This window comes from Panthera uncia (assembly GCF_023721935.1).
Source record: "Panthera uncia isolate 11264 chromosome A3 unlocalized genomic scaffold, Puncia_PCG_1.0 HiC_scaffold_11, whole genome shotgun sequence".
Classification (NCBI taxonomy): Eukaryota; Metazoa; Chordata; class Mammalia; order Carnivora; family Felidae; genus Panthera; species Panthera uncia.
This window is the reverse complement of record NW_026057578.1, coordinates 87,593,011-87,611,591: the sequence shown is the minus strand read 5'-3', so window position 1 is coordinate 87,611,591 and position 18,581 is coordinate 87,593,011. Positions and strand designations below refer to the sequence as shown.

At 39.8% G+C, this 18,581-nt stretch overlaps 2 protein-coding genes across 3 annotated transcripts in view; one reads left to right on the top strand and one right to left on the bottom strand.

Moving 5' to 3' along the window:
- Positions 1-18,581, bottom strand: part of ALMS1 (ALMS1 centrosome and basal body associated protein) — a 94,095-nt gene that overhangs the window by 54,884 nt on the left and 20,630 nt on the right. For both annotated transcript variants that reach the window (XM_049651702.1, XM_049651704.1), the window contains exon 5: positions 15,983-16,153. In XM_049651702.1, the coding sequence (XP_049507659.1) occupies positions 15,983-16,153 (171 nt within the window). The remainder of the gene's footprint in view (positions 1-15,982; positions 16,154-18,581) is intronic.
- Positions 417-2,749, top strand: LOC125937109 (trifunctional enzyme subunit beta, mitochondrial-like). The gene has a single exon (XM_049651705.1). It carries the CDS (start codon positions 466-468, stop codon positions 1,891-1,893), a length of 1,428 nt encoding a protein of 475 aa, XP_049507662.1. The 5' UTR covers positions 417-465; the 3' UTR covers positions 1,894-2,749.

Here is an 18,581-nt window from a genome sequence, read left to right as displayed (position 1 = left end):
AGGTCTCAGATATACAACCTAACCCTACATCTTAAAGAGCTAGAAAAAAGAACAGCAAATAAAACCCAAAACCAGTAGAAGACAGGAAATAATAAAGATTAGAGCAGAAATTAATGCTATCGAAACCAAAAAAACAGTAGAACAGATCAATGAAACCAGAAGCTGGTTCTTTGAAAGAATTAACAAAATTGATAAACCACTAGCCAGTTTGATCAAAACGAAAAAGGAAAGGACCCAAATAAATAAAATCAAGAATGAAAGAGGAGAGATCACAACCAACACAGCAGAAATAAAAACAATAATAAGAGAACATTATGAGCAATTATACGCAAAAAAAAAAAAAAAGGGCAATCTGGAAGAAATGTACAAATTCCTAGAAGCATATAAACTACCAAAACTGAAACAGGAACAAAACCTTGCTTGCCCGCAGCGGGAGCCGGAGAGGACTGAGGCTAAGATTTCACAATGACTTCCATCTTGACTTACACGCTTAAAAATCTTCCCAGTACATCAAAATGGGCCCTCAGATTTTCTTTAAGACCTCTAAGCTGTTCCTCCCAGCTACGAGCTGCCCCAGCCGCCCAGACCAAGTCAAAGAAAACCTTAGCCAAACCCAATATAAGGAATATTGTGGTGGTGGAGGGTGTTCGCATTCCATTTTTGCAGTCGGGCACTTCATATAAGGAACTGATGCCACATGATTTGGCTAGAGCAGCACTTTTGGGTTTGCTGCATCGGACCAATGTCCCGAAGGATGTTGTTGATTATATCATCTTTGGCACAGTTATACAGGAAGTGAAGACTAGCAATGTGGCTAGAGAGGCTGCCCTGGGAGCTGGCTTCTCTGACAAGACTCCTGCTCACACTGTCACCATGGCTTGCATCTCTGCCAACCAAGCCATGACCACAGGTGTTGGCTTGATTGCCTCTGGGCAGTGCGATGTGGTCGTGGCAGGTGGTGTAGAGTTAATGTCTGATGTCCCTATTCGTCATTCAAGGAAAATGAGGAAGATGTTGCTTGATCTCAATAAGGCCAAGACTCTGGGTCAGCGACTGTCTTTAGTCTCTAAATTCAGATTGAATTTCCTGTCACCCGAGCTCCCTGCGGTGGCCGAGTTGTCCACCAGTGAGACCATGGGCCACTCTGCAGACCGACTGGCCGCTGCCTTTGCTGTTTCTCGACTGGACCAGGATGAGTACGCGCTGCGCTCTCACAGCCTGGCCAAGAAGGCCCAGGATGAAGGACTCCTGTCTGATGTTGTGCCCTTCAAAGTACCAGGAAAAGATACAGTTACCAAAGATAATGGCATTCGTCCTTCGTCTCTGGAGCAGATGGCCAAACTAAAACCTGCATTCATCAAGCCCTATGGCACAGTGACGGCTGCAAATTCTTCTTTCCTGACTGATGGTGCATCTGCAATGCTGATAATGGCAGAGGAGAAAGCTCTGGCCATGGGTTATAAGCCAAAGGCATATTTGAGGGATTTTGTGTATGTGTCTCAGGATCCAAAAGATCAACTTTTACTTGGACCAACTTACGCTACTCCAAAAGTTCTGGAAAGGGCAGGATTAACAATGACTGATATCGATGCTTTTGAATTTCATGAAGCATTCTCAGGTCAGATTTTGGCTAATTTTAAAGCCATGGATTCTGATTGGTTTGCACAAAATTACATGGGTAGAAAAACCAAGGTTGGGTCACCTCCTTTGGAGAAGTTTAACAACTGGGGTGGATCGCTGTCCCTGGGACACCCAATTGGAGCTACTGGCTGCCGGTTGGTCATGGCAGCTGCCAACAGATTACGGAAGGAGGGAGGCCAGTATGGCTTGGTGGCTGCCTGTGCCGCTGGAGGGCAGGGCCATGCGATGATAGTGGAAGCTTATCCAAAATAATAAAGGAGAGGTGACCTGGAGTTTCTGCGCAACACTCGCACTAGGCAATGCCATTCCAATGCATTACTAACTGACATCCTTAGTTCCTGTCTCCTCTTAGGAAAAGACAATTTGTGGCCTTCTGTTCAATACTTTGCAATTAAGCCTTGCTAGTATTCTGAGCTTTCCAGTAATCACGGCTTACTACTCTTTCAGGGATTTCTTAATCAGCAGAATCTCTCAGTGTTATGTTTAAACAGTTGTTTGGGGGCTCTATTTTCATTAAATACTTAAATGAGTGGTTGCAGTTCAGGAGAGATTTGGAATCATCTTTGTAACATTTGCAAAGTATACTCCTTCCTATTTGTGACCTAAAGATGCGTGTTTTCTATAAAATACAAACCAATGTGCCTAAAGAAACTTAATTATGGGAAGGTAATTCAGAGTTTAAATGTCACTGAAAACTTACAGTAAATGTTTAGATATATAAGTACCCTGTTACACTTAATAAAGTGAGGGAGTATTGAAGAATTGTTTGCCTTAGTTTTTACCAGAGGTAAAGGGTGGTTCCCTTGGCTTGGGGGCAGATTTTGCCTTTAATTACTCATTTGTAACTTTTAGCCATTTTAGTCAGTCATGTGGCTGCTAGGGGTATAAAGAGGGTCCTGCTTTAGAATAACACCTTTTTGGGGCTCCTGGGTGGCTCATTCGGTTGAGCATCCGACTTCCGCTCAGGTCACGATCCCACGGTTCGTTGGGTTCGAGCCCCACGTTGGGCTCTGTGCTGACAGCTCAGACCCTGGAGGCTGCTTCTGATTCTGTGTCTCCCTCTCTCTCTGCCCCTCCCCTGCTCATGCTCTGTCTCTCAAAAATAAATAAATGTTAAAAAAAAAAAAAACATTTAAAATAACACTTTTTTCCCCATTGCTCCTTGGGGGTAAATTTATTTCACTGTTTGGAGATGTCTCTACCAGGATTTAAGTCAAGTGTAAAGAAATTTTATAAATAAAAACATTGAAAACCTTTTTAAAAAAGGGGTGCCTGGGGGGCTCAGTTAGTTAAGTGTCCGACTTTGGCTCAAGTGATGGTCTCACAGTTCATGGGTTTGAGCCCCACGCTGGGCTCTGCTGACAGCTCCAGGCTGGAACCTGCTGCGGATTCTGCCTCCTCCTCTGTCTCTGCCGCCCCTCCCCCCCGCCTGCCCGCCGTCTGCGCTCTGTCTCTTTCAAAAATAAACCTTAAAAAAAAAAAAAACAACGAAAAAAAAAACAAAAACAAAACCCTGAAACAGGAAGTAACAGATAATTTGAACAGACCCCTAATCAGTAAAGAAGTCAAATTAGTAATCAAAAATCTCCCAAAAAACAAGAGCCCAGGGCCAGACGGCTTTCCAGGGGAATTCTACCAAACATTTAAAGAAGAGTTAACACCTATTCTCTTGAAGCTGTTCCAAAAAACAGAAATGGAAGGAATACTTCCAAACTCTATGAAGCCAGCATTACCTTGATTCCAAAACCAGACAGAGACCCCACTAAAAAGGAGAACTATAGACCAATTTCCCTGATGAACATGGATGCAAAAATCCTCAAGATATTAGCCAACCGGATCCAACACTACATTAAAAAAATCATTCACCACGACCAAAGTGGGATTTATACCTGGGATGCAAGCCTGGCTCAATACCTGCAAAACAATTAACATGATGCATCACATCAATAAAAGAAAGGATAAGAACCTTATGATGCTCTCAATAGATACAAAGAAAGCATTTGACAAAATACAGCATCCTTTCTTGATAAAAACCCTCAAGAAATTAGGGATAGGAGGATCATACCTCGAGATCACAAAAGCCAGATATGAACGACCCAACACTAATATCATCCTCAATGGGGAAAAACTGAGAGCTTTCCCCCTAAGGTCAGGAACTAGACACAGATGTCCACTCTCGCCACTGTCATTCAACATAGTATTGGAAGTCTTTGCCTCTGCAATCAGACAACACAACGAAATAAAAGGCAACCAAATCAGCCAGGAGGAGGTCAAACTTTCACTCTCAGCAGATGACATGATACTCTATGTGGAAAACCCAAAAGATTCCATCAAAAAACTGCTAGAACTGATTCATGAATTCAGCAAAGTTGCAGGATATAAAATCAATGCACAGAAATCAGTTGCATTCCTATTCACCAACAATGAAGCAACAGAAAGAGAAATCAAGGAATCAATCCCATTTACAATTGCACCCAAAACCGTAAAATACCTAGGAATAAATCAAACCAAAGATACACTGAAAACTATAGAAAGCTTATGAAAAAAGTTGAAGAAGACACAAAAAAAATGGAAAAAGATTCCATGCTTCTGGATAGGAAGAACAAATATTGTTAAAACGTCAATACTACCGAAAGCAATCTACATATTCAATGCAATCCCTAACAAAATAACACCAGCATTCTTCACAGAGCTAGAACAAACAATTCTAAAATTTGTATGGAACCAGAAAAGACCCCAAATAGCCAAAGCAATCTTGGAAAAGAAAACCAAAGCTGGAGGTATCACAATCGTGGACTTTAAGCTGTATTATAAAGCTGTAATCATCAAGACAGTACGGTACTGGCACAAGAACAGATACTCAGATCAATGGAATGGAATAGAGAACCCAGAAATGGACCCACAAACGTATGGCCAACTAATCTTTGACAAAGCAGGAAAGAATATCCAATGGAATAACGACAGTCTCTTCAGCAGGTAGTGCTGGGAAAACTGGACAGCAACATGCAAAAGAATGAACCTGGACCACTTTCTTACACCATACACAAAAATAAACTCAAAATGGATGAAAGACCTAAATGTGAGACAGGAAGCCACCAAAATCCTCGAGGAGAAAGCAGGCAAAAACCTCTTTGACCTTGGCCACAGCAACTTCTTACTCAACACGTCTCCGGAGGCAAGGGAAACAAAAGCAAAAATGAAATATTGGGACCTCATCAAAACAAAATCTTCTGCACAGCGAAGGAAACAATCAGCACAACTAAAAGACAACTGACAGAATGGGAGAAGATAGTTGCAAATGACATATCCAATAAAGGTTAGAATCCAAAATCTATAAAGAACTTTTCAAACTCAACACCCCCCAAAAAACAAATAATCCAGTGAAGAAATGGGCAAAAGACATGAATAGACACATCTCCAAAGAAGACATCCATATGGCCAACCAACACATGAAAAAATGCTCAACATCACTCATTATCAGGGAAATACAAATCAAAACCACAATGAGACACCACCTCACCCCTGTCAGAATGGCTAACATTAACAAGTCAGGCAACAAAAGGTGTTGGTGAGGATGCAGAGAAAGAGGATCTCTTTTGCACTGCTGGTGGGAATGCAAACTACTGCAGCCACTCTGGAAAACAGCATGGAGGTTCCTCACAAAATTAAAAATAGAACTACCCTACAACCCAGCAATTGCACTACTAGGTATTTATGCAAGGGATACAGGTGTGCTGTTTCGAAGGGGCACATGCACCCCAATGTTTATAGCAGCAATATCAACAATAGGCGAAGTATGGAAAGAGACCAAATGTTCCACCAATGAATGAATGGATAAAGATGATATGGTATATATATACAAAGGAGTATTACTTGGCAATCAAAAAGAATGAAATGTTGCCATTTGCAACTACGTGAGTGGAACTAGAGAGTATTATGCTAAGCGAAATTAGTCAGAGAAAGACAAATATCATATGACTTCACTCATATGAGAACTTTAAGATACAAAACAGCTGAACATAAGGGAGGGGAAGCAAAAATAACATAAAAACAGGGAGGGGAACAAAACATAAAAGACTCTGAAATATGGAGAAAAACAGAGGGTTACTGGAGGGGTTGTGGGAGGGGGAATAGGCTAAATGGGTGAGGGACATTAAGGAATCTACTTCTGAAGTCGTTGTTGCACTACATGCTAAGTAACTTGGATGCAGATTAAAAAAAAATAATAATAATTAAAAAAAATTAGTTATTTTTAGTTCCCAAAATGACCACAGATTCAATACAATCCATACCAGAATCCTAGCTGATTTCTTTATAGAAATTGCCAAGCTGATCCCAAAATTCATATGGAACTAAAACAGCCAACACAATTCTGAAAAGACAAAGTTGGAGGACTCAAACTTCCCAATTTCAAAACTTAACTACAAAGCTATAGTTATCACCACAGTGTGGCACTGACACAGGGAGAGACATAAAGATCAATGGAAAAGAATTGAGAGCCCAGAAAAAAATCCAGGCATCTATGGTCAACTGATTTTGGATAAGGGTGCCAAGCCCACTTAATGAAGAAAGAAGAAGTCATTTTAACAAATGGTGGTGGGACAACTGTAGAGCCACATGGAAAAGAATGAAGTTGGACCCTTATCTCACACCATATACAAAAATTAACTCAAAATGGATCAAAGACATAAAAGTAAAACTAAAACTATAAAACCTTTAGAAGAAAACATAAGGATAAATCTTCATGACCTTGGATTTGGCAAAGGATGGTTAGGTATGACACCAAGAATGTGAGCAACAAAAGACAAAAGAGATAGACTTCATCAAAATTAAAAACTTTTCCACTTTAAGGGATATCATCAAGTGAAAAGACAACCCACAAAATGGGAGAACATGTTTGCAAGTCAAAATTTTGATAGAAAAAAATGTGTCTAAAACACATAAACAAATCTTAGAACTCAATAAAAAGAGAAATAACCCAAATAAAAACCACACCAAGTTCTGAATAAATATTTCTCCAAATAAGATGTACAACTGGTCAATGAGCACACAAAAAGATGTTCAACATCCTTAGTCAAGAGGGAAATGCAAATCAAAAGCAAAATGAGAAACCAGTTTATACCGACTAGAATGGGTACAATCAAAAAGTGAGATAAGAAGTGTTGTTGAGAAACTGGAATCCTCATACACTGCTAGTGGGAATGTAAAGTAATGCAGCAATGTTGGCATATACTCTGAGAGTTCCTTAAATGATTAAATATAAAGTTATCACATGACCCAGTAATTCTACTCCTAGGTATATACTCAAGAGAAATGAAAACATATATCCATACAGACACTTGTACATAAATATTTGTATAGAAGCATTATTCATAACAGCCAAAGAGTAGAAACAACCCAAATGTCCATCAATGGGTAAGTGGATAAACAAAATGTGGAAGACTGAGGGAAGATGGCGGCGTAGGAGGATGCTGGGCTCACCGCGTCTTGTTGATCACTTAGATTCCACCTACACCTGCCTAAATAACCCAAAAAACCGCCAAAAGACTAACAGAACGGATTCTCCGGAGCCAAGCGCAGACGAGAGGCCCACAGAAGAGGGTAGGAAGGGCTGAGAGACGGTGCGCGAAACATGGACTGGTGGGCGGGAGGGAGCCGGGGTGGAGGGGCAGCTCCTTGCCCAAGCAGAGACCCCTAGTCTGGCTTGCAAAAGCGGAGGGGCCGGACGGAGTGTGTTCTGACAGCAAGCGCGACTTAACATCTGGAAGGTTATAAGTTAATAGCTCTGCTTAGAGAGCGGGAAGGCTGGAGGACAACAAGAGGGAGAGTTGTTGAGCCCCGGACGACAGAGCTCAGCTTGGCGGGGAACAAAGGCTCTCGCCAGCGCCATCTCCCTCACCCATGCCCCAGCCAAAATCCCAAAGGGAACCAGTTCCTGCCAGGGAACTTGCTTGCACCGCGCAAACACCTAACGCTGTGCTTCTGCGGATCCATCCCTCCGGCGGGGGGTCTGACTCCCTCCCGGTGCTGGAGGGCCCCTCCTGAAGCGGATCACCGAAGGATAAGTGAGCTGAGCCTACCCCTCCCGCCCCTGTGCATCTTGCCAATCCACTCCAGCTAACACGCCAGATCCCCAGCACCACAAGCCTGGCAGTGTGCAAGTAGCCCAGACGGGCCATGCCACCCCACAGTGAATCCCGCCCCTAGAAGAGGGAAGAGAAGGCATATACCCGTCTGACTGTGGCCCCAGCGGTGGGCTGGGGGCAGACATCAGGTCTGACTGCAGCCCTGCCCACCAATGCGAGTTATTCAAGACAGCACAGGGGAAGTGCCCTGCAGTTCTGCACCACTCCAGGGACTATCCAAAATGACGAAACGGAAGAATTCCCCTCAAAAGAATCTCCAGGAAATAACAGCTAATGAACTGATCAAAAAGGATTTAAACAATATAACAGAAAGCGAATTTAGAATAATAGTCATAAAATTAATCACAGGGCTTGAAAACAGTATAGAGGACAGCAGAGAATCTATTGCTACAGAGATCAAGGGACTAAGGAACAGTCAGGAGGAGCTAAAAAATGCTATAAACAAGCTGCAAAATAAAATGGAAACAACCACGGCTCGGACTGAAGAGGCAGAGAAGAGAATAGGTGAACTAGAAGATAAAATTATGGAAAAAGAGGAAGCTGAGAAAAAGAGACATAAAAAAATCCAGGAGTATGAGGGGAATATTAGAGAACTAAGTGATGCACTAAAGAGAAATAATCTATGCATAATTGGTATTCCAGAGGAGGAAGAGAGAGGGAAAGGTGCTGAAGGTGTACCTGAAGAAATAATAGCTGAGAACTTCCCTGATCTGGGGAAGGAAAAAGGCATTGAAATCCAAGAGGCACAGAGAACTCCCTTCAGACGTAACTTGAATCGATCTGCACAACATATCATAGTGAAACTGGCAAAATACAAGGAGAAAGAGAAAATTCTGACAGCAGTTAGAGATAAACGTGCTCTAACATATAAAGGGAGACCTATAAGACTCGTGACCGATCTCTCTTCTGAAACTTGGCAGGCCAAAAAGGAATGGCAGGAAATCTTCAATGTGATGAACAGAAAAAATATGCAGCCGAGAATCCTTTATCCAGCAAGTCTGTCATTTAGAATAGAAGGAGAGATAAAGGTCTTCCCAAACAAACAAAAACTGAAGGAATTCGTCACCACTAAACCAGCCCTACAAGAGATCCTAAGGGGATCCTGTGAGACAAAGTACCAGAGACATCGCTCCAAGCATGAAACCTACAGACATCACAACAACTCTAAACCCGTATCTTTCTATAATAACACTGAACATAAATGGACTAAATGCACCAACCAAAAGACATAGGGTATCAGAATGGATAAAAAAACAAGACCCATCTATTTGCTGTCTACAGGAGACTCATTTTAGACCTGAGGACACCTTCACATTGAGAGTGAGGGGATGGCGAACTATCTTGCTACTGGAAGTCAAAAGAAAGCTGGAGTAGCAATACTTATATCAGACAAACTAGACTTTAAAGACTGTAACAGGAGATGAAGAAGGGCATTATATAATAATTACAGGGTCTATCCATCAGGAAGAGCTAACAATTATAAATGTCTATGCACGAATACGGGAGCCCCCAAATATATAAAACAATTACTCACAAACATAAGCAACCTTATTGATAAGAATGTGGTAACTGCAGGGGACTTTAACACTCCACTTACAGAAATGGATAGATCATCTAGACACATGGTCAGTAAAGAAACAAGGGCCCTGAATGATACATTGGATTAGATGGACTTGACAGATATATTTACAACTCTGCATCCCAAAGCAACAGAATATACTTTCTTTTCAAGTGCACATGGAACCTTCTCCAAGATAGATCACATACTGGGTCACAAAACAGCCCTTCATAAGTATACAAGAATTGAGATCATACCATGCACACTTTCAGACCACAATGCTATGAAGCTTGAAATCAACCACAGGAAAAAGTCTGGAAAACCTCCAAAAGCATGGAGGTTAAAGAACACCCTACTAAAGAATGAGTGGGTCAACCAGGCAATTAGAGAAGAAATTAAAAAATATATGGAAACAAATGAAAATGAAAATACTACCATCCAAAGGCTTTGGGATGCAGAGAAGGCAGTCCTGAGAGGAAAATACATTGCAATCCAGGTCTATCTCAAGAAACAAGAAAAATCCCCAATACAAAATCTAACAGCACACCTAAAGGAAATAGAAGCAGAACAGCAAAGACAGCCTAAACCCAGAAGAAGAAGAGAAATAATAAAGATCTGAGCAGAAATAAACAATATAGAATCTAAAAAAATTGTAGAGCAGATCAACGAAACCAAGAGTTGGTTTTTGAAAAAATAAACAAAATTGATAAACCTCTAGCCAGGTTTCTCAAAAAGAAAAGGGGGATGACCCAAATAGATAAAATCATGAATGAAAATGGAATTATTACAACCAGTCCCTCAGAGATACAAGCAATTATCAGGGAATACTATGAAAAATTATATGCCAACAAACTGGACAACCTGGAAGAAATGGACAAATTCCTAAACACCCACACACTTCCAAAACTCAAACAGCAAGAAATAGAAAGCTTGAACAGACCCATAACCAGTGAAGAAATTGAATCAGTTATCAAAACTCTCCCAACAAACAAGAGTCCAGGACCAGACGGCTTCCCAGGGGAGTTCTACCAGACGTTTAAAGCAGAGATAATACCTATCCTTCTCAAGCTATTCCAAAAAATAGAAAAGGAAGGAAAACTTCCAGACTCATTCTATGAAGCCAGTGTTACTTTGATTCCTAAACCAGACAGAGACCCAGTAAAAAAAGAGAACTACAGGCCAGTATCCCTGATGAGTATGGATGCAAAATTCTCAATAAGATACTAGCAAATCGAATTCAACAGCATATAAAAAGAATTATTCACCATGATCAAATGGGATTCATTCCTGGGATGCAGGGCTGGTTCAACATTCGCAAATCAATCAACGTGATACATCACATTAATAAAAGAAAAGATAAGAACCATATGATCCTGTCAATCGATGCAGAAAACGCATTTGACAAAATTCAGCAACTTTTCTTAATAAAAACCCTTGAGAAAGTCGGGATAGAAGGAACATACTTAAACATCATAAAAGCCATTTATGAAAAGCCCACAGCTAACATCATCCTCAATGGGGAAAAACTGAGAGCTTTTTCCCTGAGATCAGGAACACGACAGGGATGTCCACTCTCACCATTGTTGTTTAACATAGTGTTGGAAGTGCTAGCATTAGCAATCCAGACAACAAAAGGAAATCAAAGGTATCAAAATTGGCAAAGATGAAGTTAAGCTTTCACTTTTTGCAGGTGACGTGATCTTATACATGCAAAACCCGATAGACTCCATCAAAAGTCTGCTAGAACTGATACATGAATTTAGCAAAGTTGCAGCATACAAAATTAATGTACAGAAATCAGTTGTACTCTTATACACTAACCATGAAGCAACAGAAAGACAAATAAAGAAACTGATCCCATTCACAATTGCACCAAGAAGCATAAAATACCTACGCATAAATTTAACCAAAGATGTAAAAGATCTGTATGCTGAAAACTATAGAAAGCTTATGAAAGAAATTGAAGAAGATATAAAGAAATGGAAAAACATTCCATGATCATGGACTGGAAGAATAAATATTGTCAAAATCTCAATACTACCCAAAGCTATCTACACATTCAATTGAATCCCAATCAAAATTGCACCAGCATTCTTCTCGAAGCTAGAACAAGCAATCCTAAAATTCATATGGAACCACAAAAGGCCCTGAATAGCCAAAGTAATTTTGAAGAAGACCAAAGCAGGATGCATCACAATCCCTGACTTTAGCCTCTCCTACAAAGCTGTAATCATCAAGACAGCATGGTATTGGCACAAAAACAGACACATAGACCAATGGAATAGAATGGAAACCCCAGAACTAGACCCACAAAAGTATGGCAAACTAATCTTTGACAAAGCAGGAAAGAATATCCAATGGAAAAGAGACAGTCTCTTTAACAAATGGTGCTGGGAGAACTGGACAGCAACATGCAGAAGATTGAAACTAGACCACTTTCTCACACCATTCACAAAAATAAATTCAAAATGGATAAAGGACCTGAATGTGAGACAGGAAACCATTAAAACCCTAGAGGAGAAAGCAGGAAAAGACCTCTCTGACCTCAGCCGTAGCAATCTCTTACTTGACACATCCCCAAAGGCAAGGGAATTAAAAGTAAAAATGAACTACTGGGACCTTATGAAGATAAAAAGCTTCTGCACAGCAAAGGAAACAACCAACAAAACTAAAAGGCAACCAATGGAATGGGAAAAGATATTTGCAAATGACATATCGGACAAAGGGCTAGTATCCAAAATCTATAAAGAGCTCACCAAACTCCACACCTGAAAAACAAATAACCCAGTGAGGAAATGGGCAGAAAACATGAATAGACACTTCTCTAAAGAAGACATCCAGATGGCCAACAGGCACATGAAAAGATGCTCAACGTCGCTCCTTATCAGTGAAATACAAATCAAAACCACACTCAGATATCACCTCACTACAGTCAGAGTGGCCAAAATAAACAAATCAGGAGACTATAGATGCTGGAGAGGATGCGGAGAAATGGGAACCCTCTTGCACTGTTGGTGGGAACGCAAATTAGTGCAGCCGCTCTGGAAAGCAGTGTGGAGGTTCCTCAAAAAATTAAAAATAGACCTCCCCTATGACCCAGCAGTAGCACTGCTAGGAATTTACCCAAGGGATACAGGAATACTGATGCATAGGGGCACTTGTACCCCAATGTTTATAGCAGCACTCTCAACAATAGCCAAATTATGAAAAGAGCCTAAATGTCCATCAACTGATGAATGGATAAAGAAATTGTGGTTTATATACACAATGGAGTACTACGTGGCAATGAGAAAGAATGAAATATGGCCCTTTGTAGCAACGTGGATGGAACTGGAGAGTGTGATGCTAAGTGAAATAAGCCATACAGAGAAAGACAGATACCATATGGTTTCACTCTTATGTGGATCCTGAGAAACTTAACAGAAACCCATGGGGGAGGGGAAGGAAAAAGAAAAAAAGGTTAGAGTGGGAGAGAGCCAAAGCATAAGAGACTCTTAAAAACTGAGAACAGACTGAGGGTTGATGGCGGGTGGGAGGGAGGAGAGGGTGGGTGATGGGTATTGAGGAGGGCACCTTTTGGAATGAGCACTGGGTGTTGTATGGAAACCAATTTGACAATACATTTCATATATTGAAAACAAACAAAAAGTGGCATATACATACAATGGAATATTATTCAGCCACTAAAATGGATAAAGTTTTGATACATTTTATTACTTATATGAACCTAAAAACACCAGCTAAGCTTTACATGATTCCATAATAATTAATTATTGTATTAAGGTCCAGAATAGAAAAATCTACGGAGACAAAGTAGATCAGTGGTAGGTGATGAGGAGGTAGAGGGGATGATAGCTAAGAGTATAGGATTTGTTCCTGAGGTGATGAAAACATTCTAAAATCAACTGTGTTGATGGCTGCACATTCCTAAGAATAGGGTAAAAACCACTGAACTGCATACTTTAAATGGGTGACCCGTACCGTATGTGCATTATATGTCAATAAAGCTTTTTATAAATGTTCTATGGGCAGTTGAAAAGTTTTAAAGTTTTTTTAAGGCATAGAAACATTTCTACATATCTATGATCAACCTCATTATTTGCATTATTCCAGGATGTATTTTCAACTATGGTTTTTATAAATAATTTCATTTCTATGATCTCTCATGAGCCAAGGATGTATATTCAACTTCTCTACTGCTATTCTGTATTGTCCATTTCTCCTTAAAGGTTCTCTAGAGTTTTCTGCTAGTGTATGGTCTGTTCTGCATTCCTCCCATCGCCAAGCAAAATTCCTTTTCCCCAGTTAAGCATCTTTTTCTCATGTTACATATATTTTTATGCTAATTCATGGTTAAAGAGTTATGTGTAATAGCCTCTTTTTGGATTGCAAATCAGTATAAAAATACTCCTCCTTAAGAGAGGGAGGGAGGCAAACCATAAGAGACTCTTAAATACAGAGAACAAACTGAGGGTTGATTGGGGGTGCAGGGGAGAGGGAAAATGGGTGATGGGTATTGAGGAGGGCACTTGGTGGAATGAGCACTGGGTGTTGTATGTAAGTGATGAATCATGGGAATCCACCCCCAAAACCAAGAACATACCGTATACACTCTATGTTAGCCAACTTGACAATAAATTATATCAAAAAAAATATTCCTCCTTAATTCCTGCAACAGTCTGGGTGTTGTCTATATTAATATCATGTCTCCGTATTTTTTTTAATATATATCTAGTTTTCCTTTATTTTCAACCATTCTGTGTCATTTTATTTTCAATGTGTATGCTATATAGCATGGAACTCAGCTTGTTTTTTAACCTAATTTGAGAAGTTTTTTTTTTAATAGATCAATTTATCCCATAAATGTTTATATTGTCTTATATATGTCTTCCATTATCGATTTATGGTATTTTCTTTTGTTACAAACTTTTTTCTTTTTTCCTCCCTTTATTTTCCTGTTACTCTTAGCATTTTTCTAAATAGTTTGGATGTTTTGTAGTTTGATTTTAACTCTTTTAGAAGTAACTTTTATAATTTTAAATACTGTAACTTATAAAGCTTATGAAAGAAAGTGAAGACACAAAGAAATGGAAAAACATTTGATGCTCATGGATTGGAAGAATACATATTGTTAAAATGTCGATACCACCCAAAGCAATCTACACATTCAATCCCTATCAAAATAACACCAGCATTCTTCAGAGCTTGAACAAACAATTCTAAAATTTGTATAGAACCAAAATAGACCCCAAATAGCCAAAGTAATGTTGAAAAAGAAAACCAAAGCTGGAAGCATCACAATTCTGGACTTTAGCCTATATTACGAAGCTGTAATCATCAAAAAATGACACAGAGATCAATGGAACAAAATAGAGAACCCAGAAATGGACCTACAAATGTATGGCCAACTAATTTTTGACAAAGCAGGAAAGAATATCCAATGGAAAAAATACAGTCTCTTTAGCAAATGGTTTGGGAAAACTAGACAGCAACGTGCAGAAGAATGAACCTGGACCACTTTCTTACACCATAGACAAAAATAACTCAAAATGGATAAAAGACCTAAATGTAAGATAGGAAACCATCAAAACCCTACAGGAGAAAACAGGGAACAGCCTCACTGACCTAGGATGCAGCAACTTCTTACTTGACATGTCTCCCGAGGCAAGGCAAACAAAAGCAAACATGAACTACTGGGACCTCATCAAGATAAAAAGGTTCTGCACAGTGAAGGAAATAATCAGCAAAACTAAAAGGCAACCAACGAAATAGGAAATGATATTTGCAAATAAGATTTCGGATAAAAGTTAGCATCCAAAATCTATAAAGAACTTATGTTCTATATATTCTTTTATGTTAGAAATAGGGGGCCATGGGTAAAAAAAATAAGATAAAAAAGAGAGGAAGGCAAACCCTAAGAGACTCTTTAATACAGAGAACAAACTGAGGGTTGCTGGAGGGGATATGGGTGGCAGGCTGGGCTAAATGGGTGACGGACATTGAGGAGGGCACTTGTTGGGATGAGCACTAGGAGTTACATTTAAGTGAGGAGTCACTGGGTTCTACTCCTAAAACCAACACTGTATGTTAACTAACTTGAATTAAAAAAAAACAAAACAAACAAACAAACAAAAAAAACAAAGAAAAAGAAATAGGGGAGCATGGGTAAACATAAATCTGATCCTGGCTCTTTTTTACTGTAATTTTTTAAAAGTTTGTATTGAGGCTCTTTCCGTCTTTATCACAGTCTTCTGGAATGCCTTCAGATTTTAGGTTTTCCCTATTTCAGTAATGAGACATGATCCTTGATTTCTAGTACTATCAGCCTTAAAGTATTTGTTTGTGATCCTGTTTCTAAGTTCACAACTTCTTTTCCCAATGGTAACAATTATCTTACAAATCAATATATACATCTAACACACATAGCACTGATGTGATTTTCATGAGAAAGCAAAAAAAAAAAAAAAAGAAAAAAAAAGAAAAAAAGAAAAGAAAAGGAAAAATGGATCTCTATTTAAATCATGAGGCAATATTATCAGAATAAAATGGAAACACACAGACACAGGCTCTGTCTCTCTCTCATTCTCTGTCACTCCTCCTCGTCCTCCCCGCAACTCCCCTGCCACAATCTCATTACCTGCAATATCTATCTGCAAGGATTCTTGATCTTCTGTCCAGGCTTTCTTAGGAACTGTCCTCTTACTATGGATCTCCTCATTCTGTTTAATGGCTTCAGTGTCTGCTGGACTTTCAATCTTTATGTTTTGTAGTCGAGCTGAGGGCTCTGCAGCAGCAGCACCACTAGAACCTAAGAGAGGTAAATTAACACAGTATCCAGACCTGGAAGTTGACAAAAAATATTTTTAAATGCCTCTCAAGCATCTAATATGTGAAAGGCACTGTTACTGATATTTTAGAAAAAAATAAAAAGACCATTTAGAAATGTGTTTAGAAACTCTTAATCCAAATTGGAGTTTAAAAATATACAAAAACAACTGTCATACAAAATAAGAGAATTATAGCATAAGAGAAAGACAGATAAAGAAATATATGTACTTAAAGGAAGAGAAACTACCTCTAGCTAGGAGGATCACGAAAGAACTCTAAAATAAAATACTGATTTGAGAATGTGTTAGAATACACATTGAGATAGAAAAAGAAAGGCATTTTAGGCAAAGGTAACTACATATAAAAACAATAAAGTCTGGAAAGCAACTGAACATCTAAGAAACAGAGCAAGTATATGGTTTATTTGAGCATAGAATTTATAAAGAAAAGAGGTGTCTGAAAAGTTGTTTGGTAGTTGATTATACTGTTCTGAAAGAGTGTGGTAAAAGGGTTTAGATTTTACTCTTAAGGACAATGAAAACTTTTTTCAACGTTTTTTATTTTTATTTTTGGGACAGAGAGAGACAGAGCATGAACGGGGGAGGGGCAGAGAGAGAGGGAGACACAGAATCAGAAACAGGCTCCAGGCTCCGAGCCATCAGCCCAGAGCCTGACGCGGGGCTCGAACTCACGGACCGCGAGATCATGACCTGGCTGAAGTCGGACGCTTAACCGACTGCGCCACCCAGGCGCCCCGAAAACTTTTTGATTATGAGATTAACGTGATCTATTTCTGGAACATTCATTTAGCAACAGCAAAAAGGGGGGTAAAATTTTGAAGTGTTGCCCAGAACACAACATAACTTGTGAAAAAAAGCAATACACAAAAAGAGAAGTGGCTAATTATGCTCCAAAATGTTTCTATTTACAGTCGTGGCAGAGACTACCAGCTGTCCTCTGAAATCCATTTTCCTTTCCTCCAAAATAAATCTCTGACAACAGAGTGGCAAGACTCGGTGGATCTTGTGTCCTTCATATTCCTCCCAGTGAGTGCCTTCATGAGCACAAAATCCATCTGCAGCCATATACTGGTTTAGAATCCGAGGCAGAAGCAATTGCAGGCAACCAGTGTCCCTAGTCCTGTCCCTAGGTTACTAAAGAGCAGCCCTAGCCATCAGCCCTTGGAAACAATTCTGAAAAGGAACTGGCATCAAAACAGAAAAACAAAGAATCAGAAAAACAATGGGCTTTGGAAGATTTTGATTTGGCCGCCTGCTGGGTAAAAGAAACTTTCCCTAAATGTTTATTTGGGGAAAGAAAAAGCAAGTTTATCCTGGCTCTTGAAGTATTATTTAAAGCTCAACTGAAGAAGTAAGAGGTAACCATCAGTTGAGAAGTACAAATCCAATCCCACCTTAGATATCCAAGTATTTTCAGACTATATGGTTACTCCCATGATGCCACCAGAATTTACCTAATTCTAGAATATGTACCCCTTGGACTTGTCTATGGAGAACCTCACGAACTGTCAGTTTGATGAGCAGAGGACTGCAACTCTTAGACCACAGTATTCGCAAATGCCCTGTCTTACCATAGTTTAAAGAGAGTTTTCATGGAGACATTAAGCCAGAGAACCTGCTCCTTAAACGAACTGAGAATTTAAGATTATGGTATATTACGGTATATGGCCTCATCCTCCAGAACCACCCACTGCGGCACCATGGACTACTTGCCCCCTGAGATGATTAAAGGCTGAATGCATGCTGAGAAGGTGAATCTCTGGAGCCTTGGGGTTCTTTGCTATAAATTTCTAGTTGGGAAGCCTCCTGCTGAGACAAACACATACCAAGAGATCTATAAAAAAACAACCCATGAGCTGAATTCACATTCCCTGACTTTGTACCAGGGGGAGTCAGGGACTTCTTTTCTAGGCAGCTAAAGCATAACTCTAGCCAAAGCCTGATTCTCAAAAAAGTACCTGAACACTCCTGGATCACAGCAAATTCATCAAAACCATCTAGTAGCCAAAAAAAGCAAAGATTCAACTTTGAATCTTTCCATCTTAAGAACCTTACAGCGAAGAGTGCCTGAGTGGCTCAGCTGGTAGAACATGTGACTCTTGATTTCAGGTTTGTAAATTCAAGCCCCACACTGGGTGTAGAGATTACTTTAAAAAAAAAAAAAAGGAACCTCTCAGGGAGAGAAATCCCTATGATGCCAGGGCTGCTGTAGAATCTGTCAAGAACCAGCTACTGACATTCATCTTATTGCTGACTGCCTGCCTCCAATCTAGAGCATTACAGATTTTTTTTTTTTTGCTGAGCAGGTAGTACTTTGGTCTCCTATTCAGAAAGTTTTACTTCAGTAAAGATGACACTCTGAAATGAAAGAAGCCACAAGACCTGTGC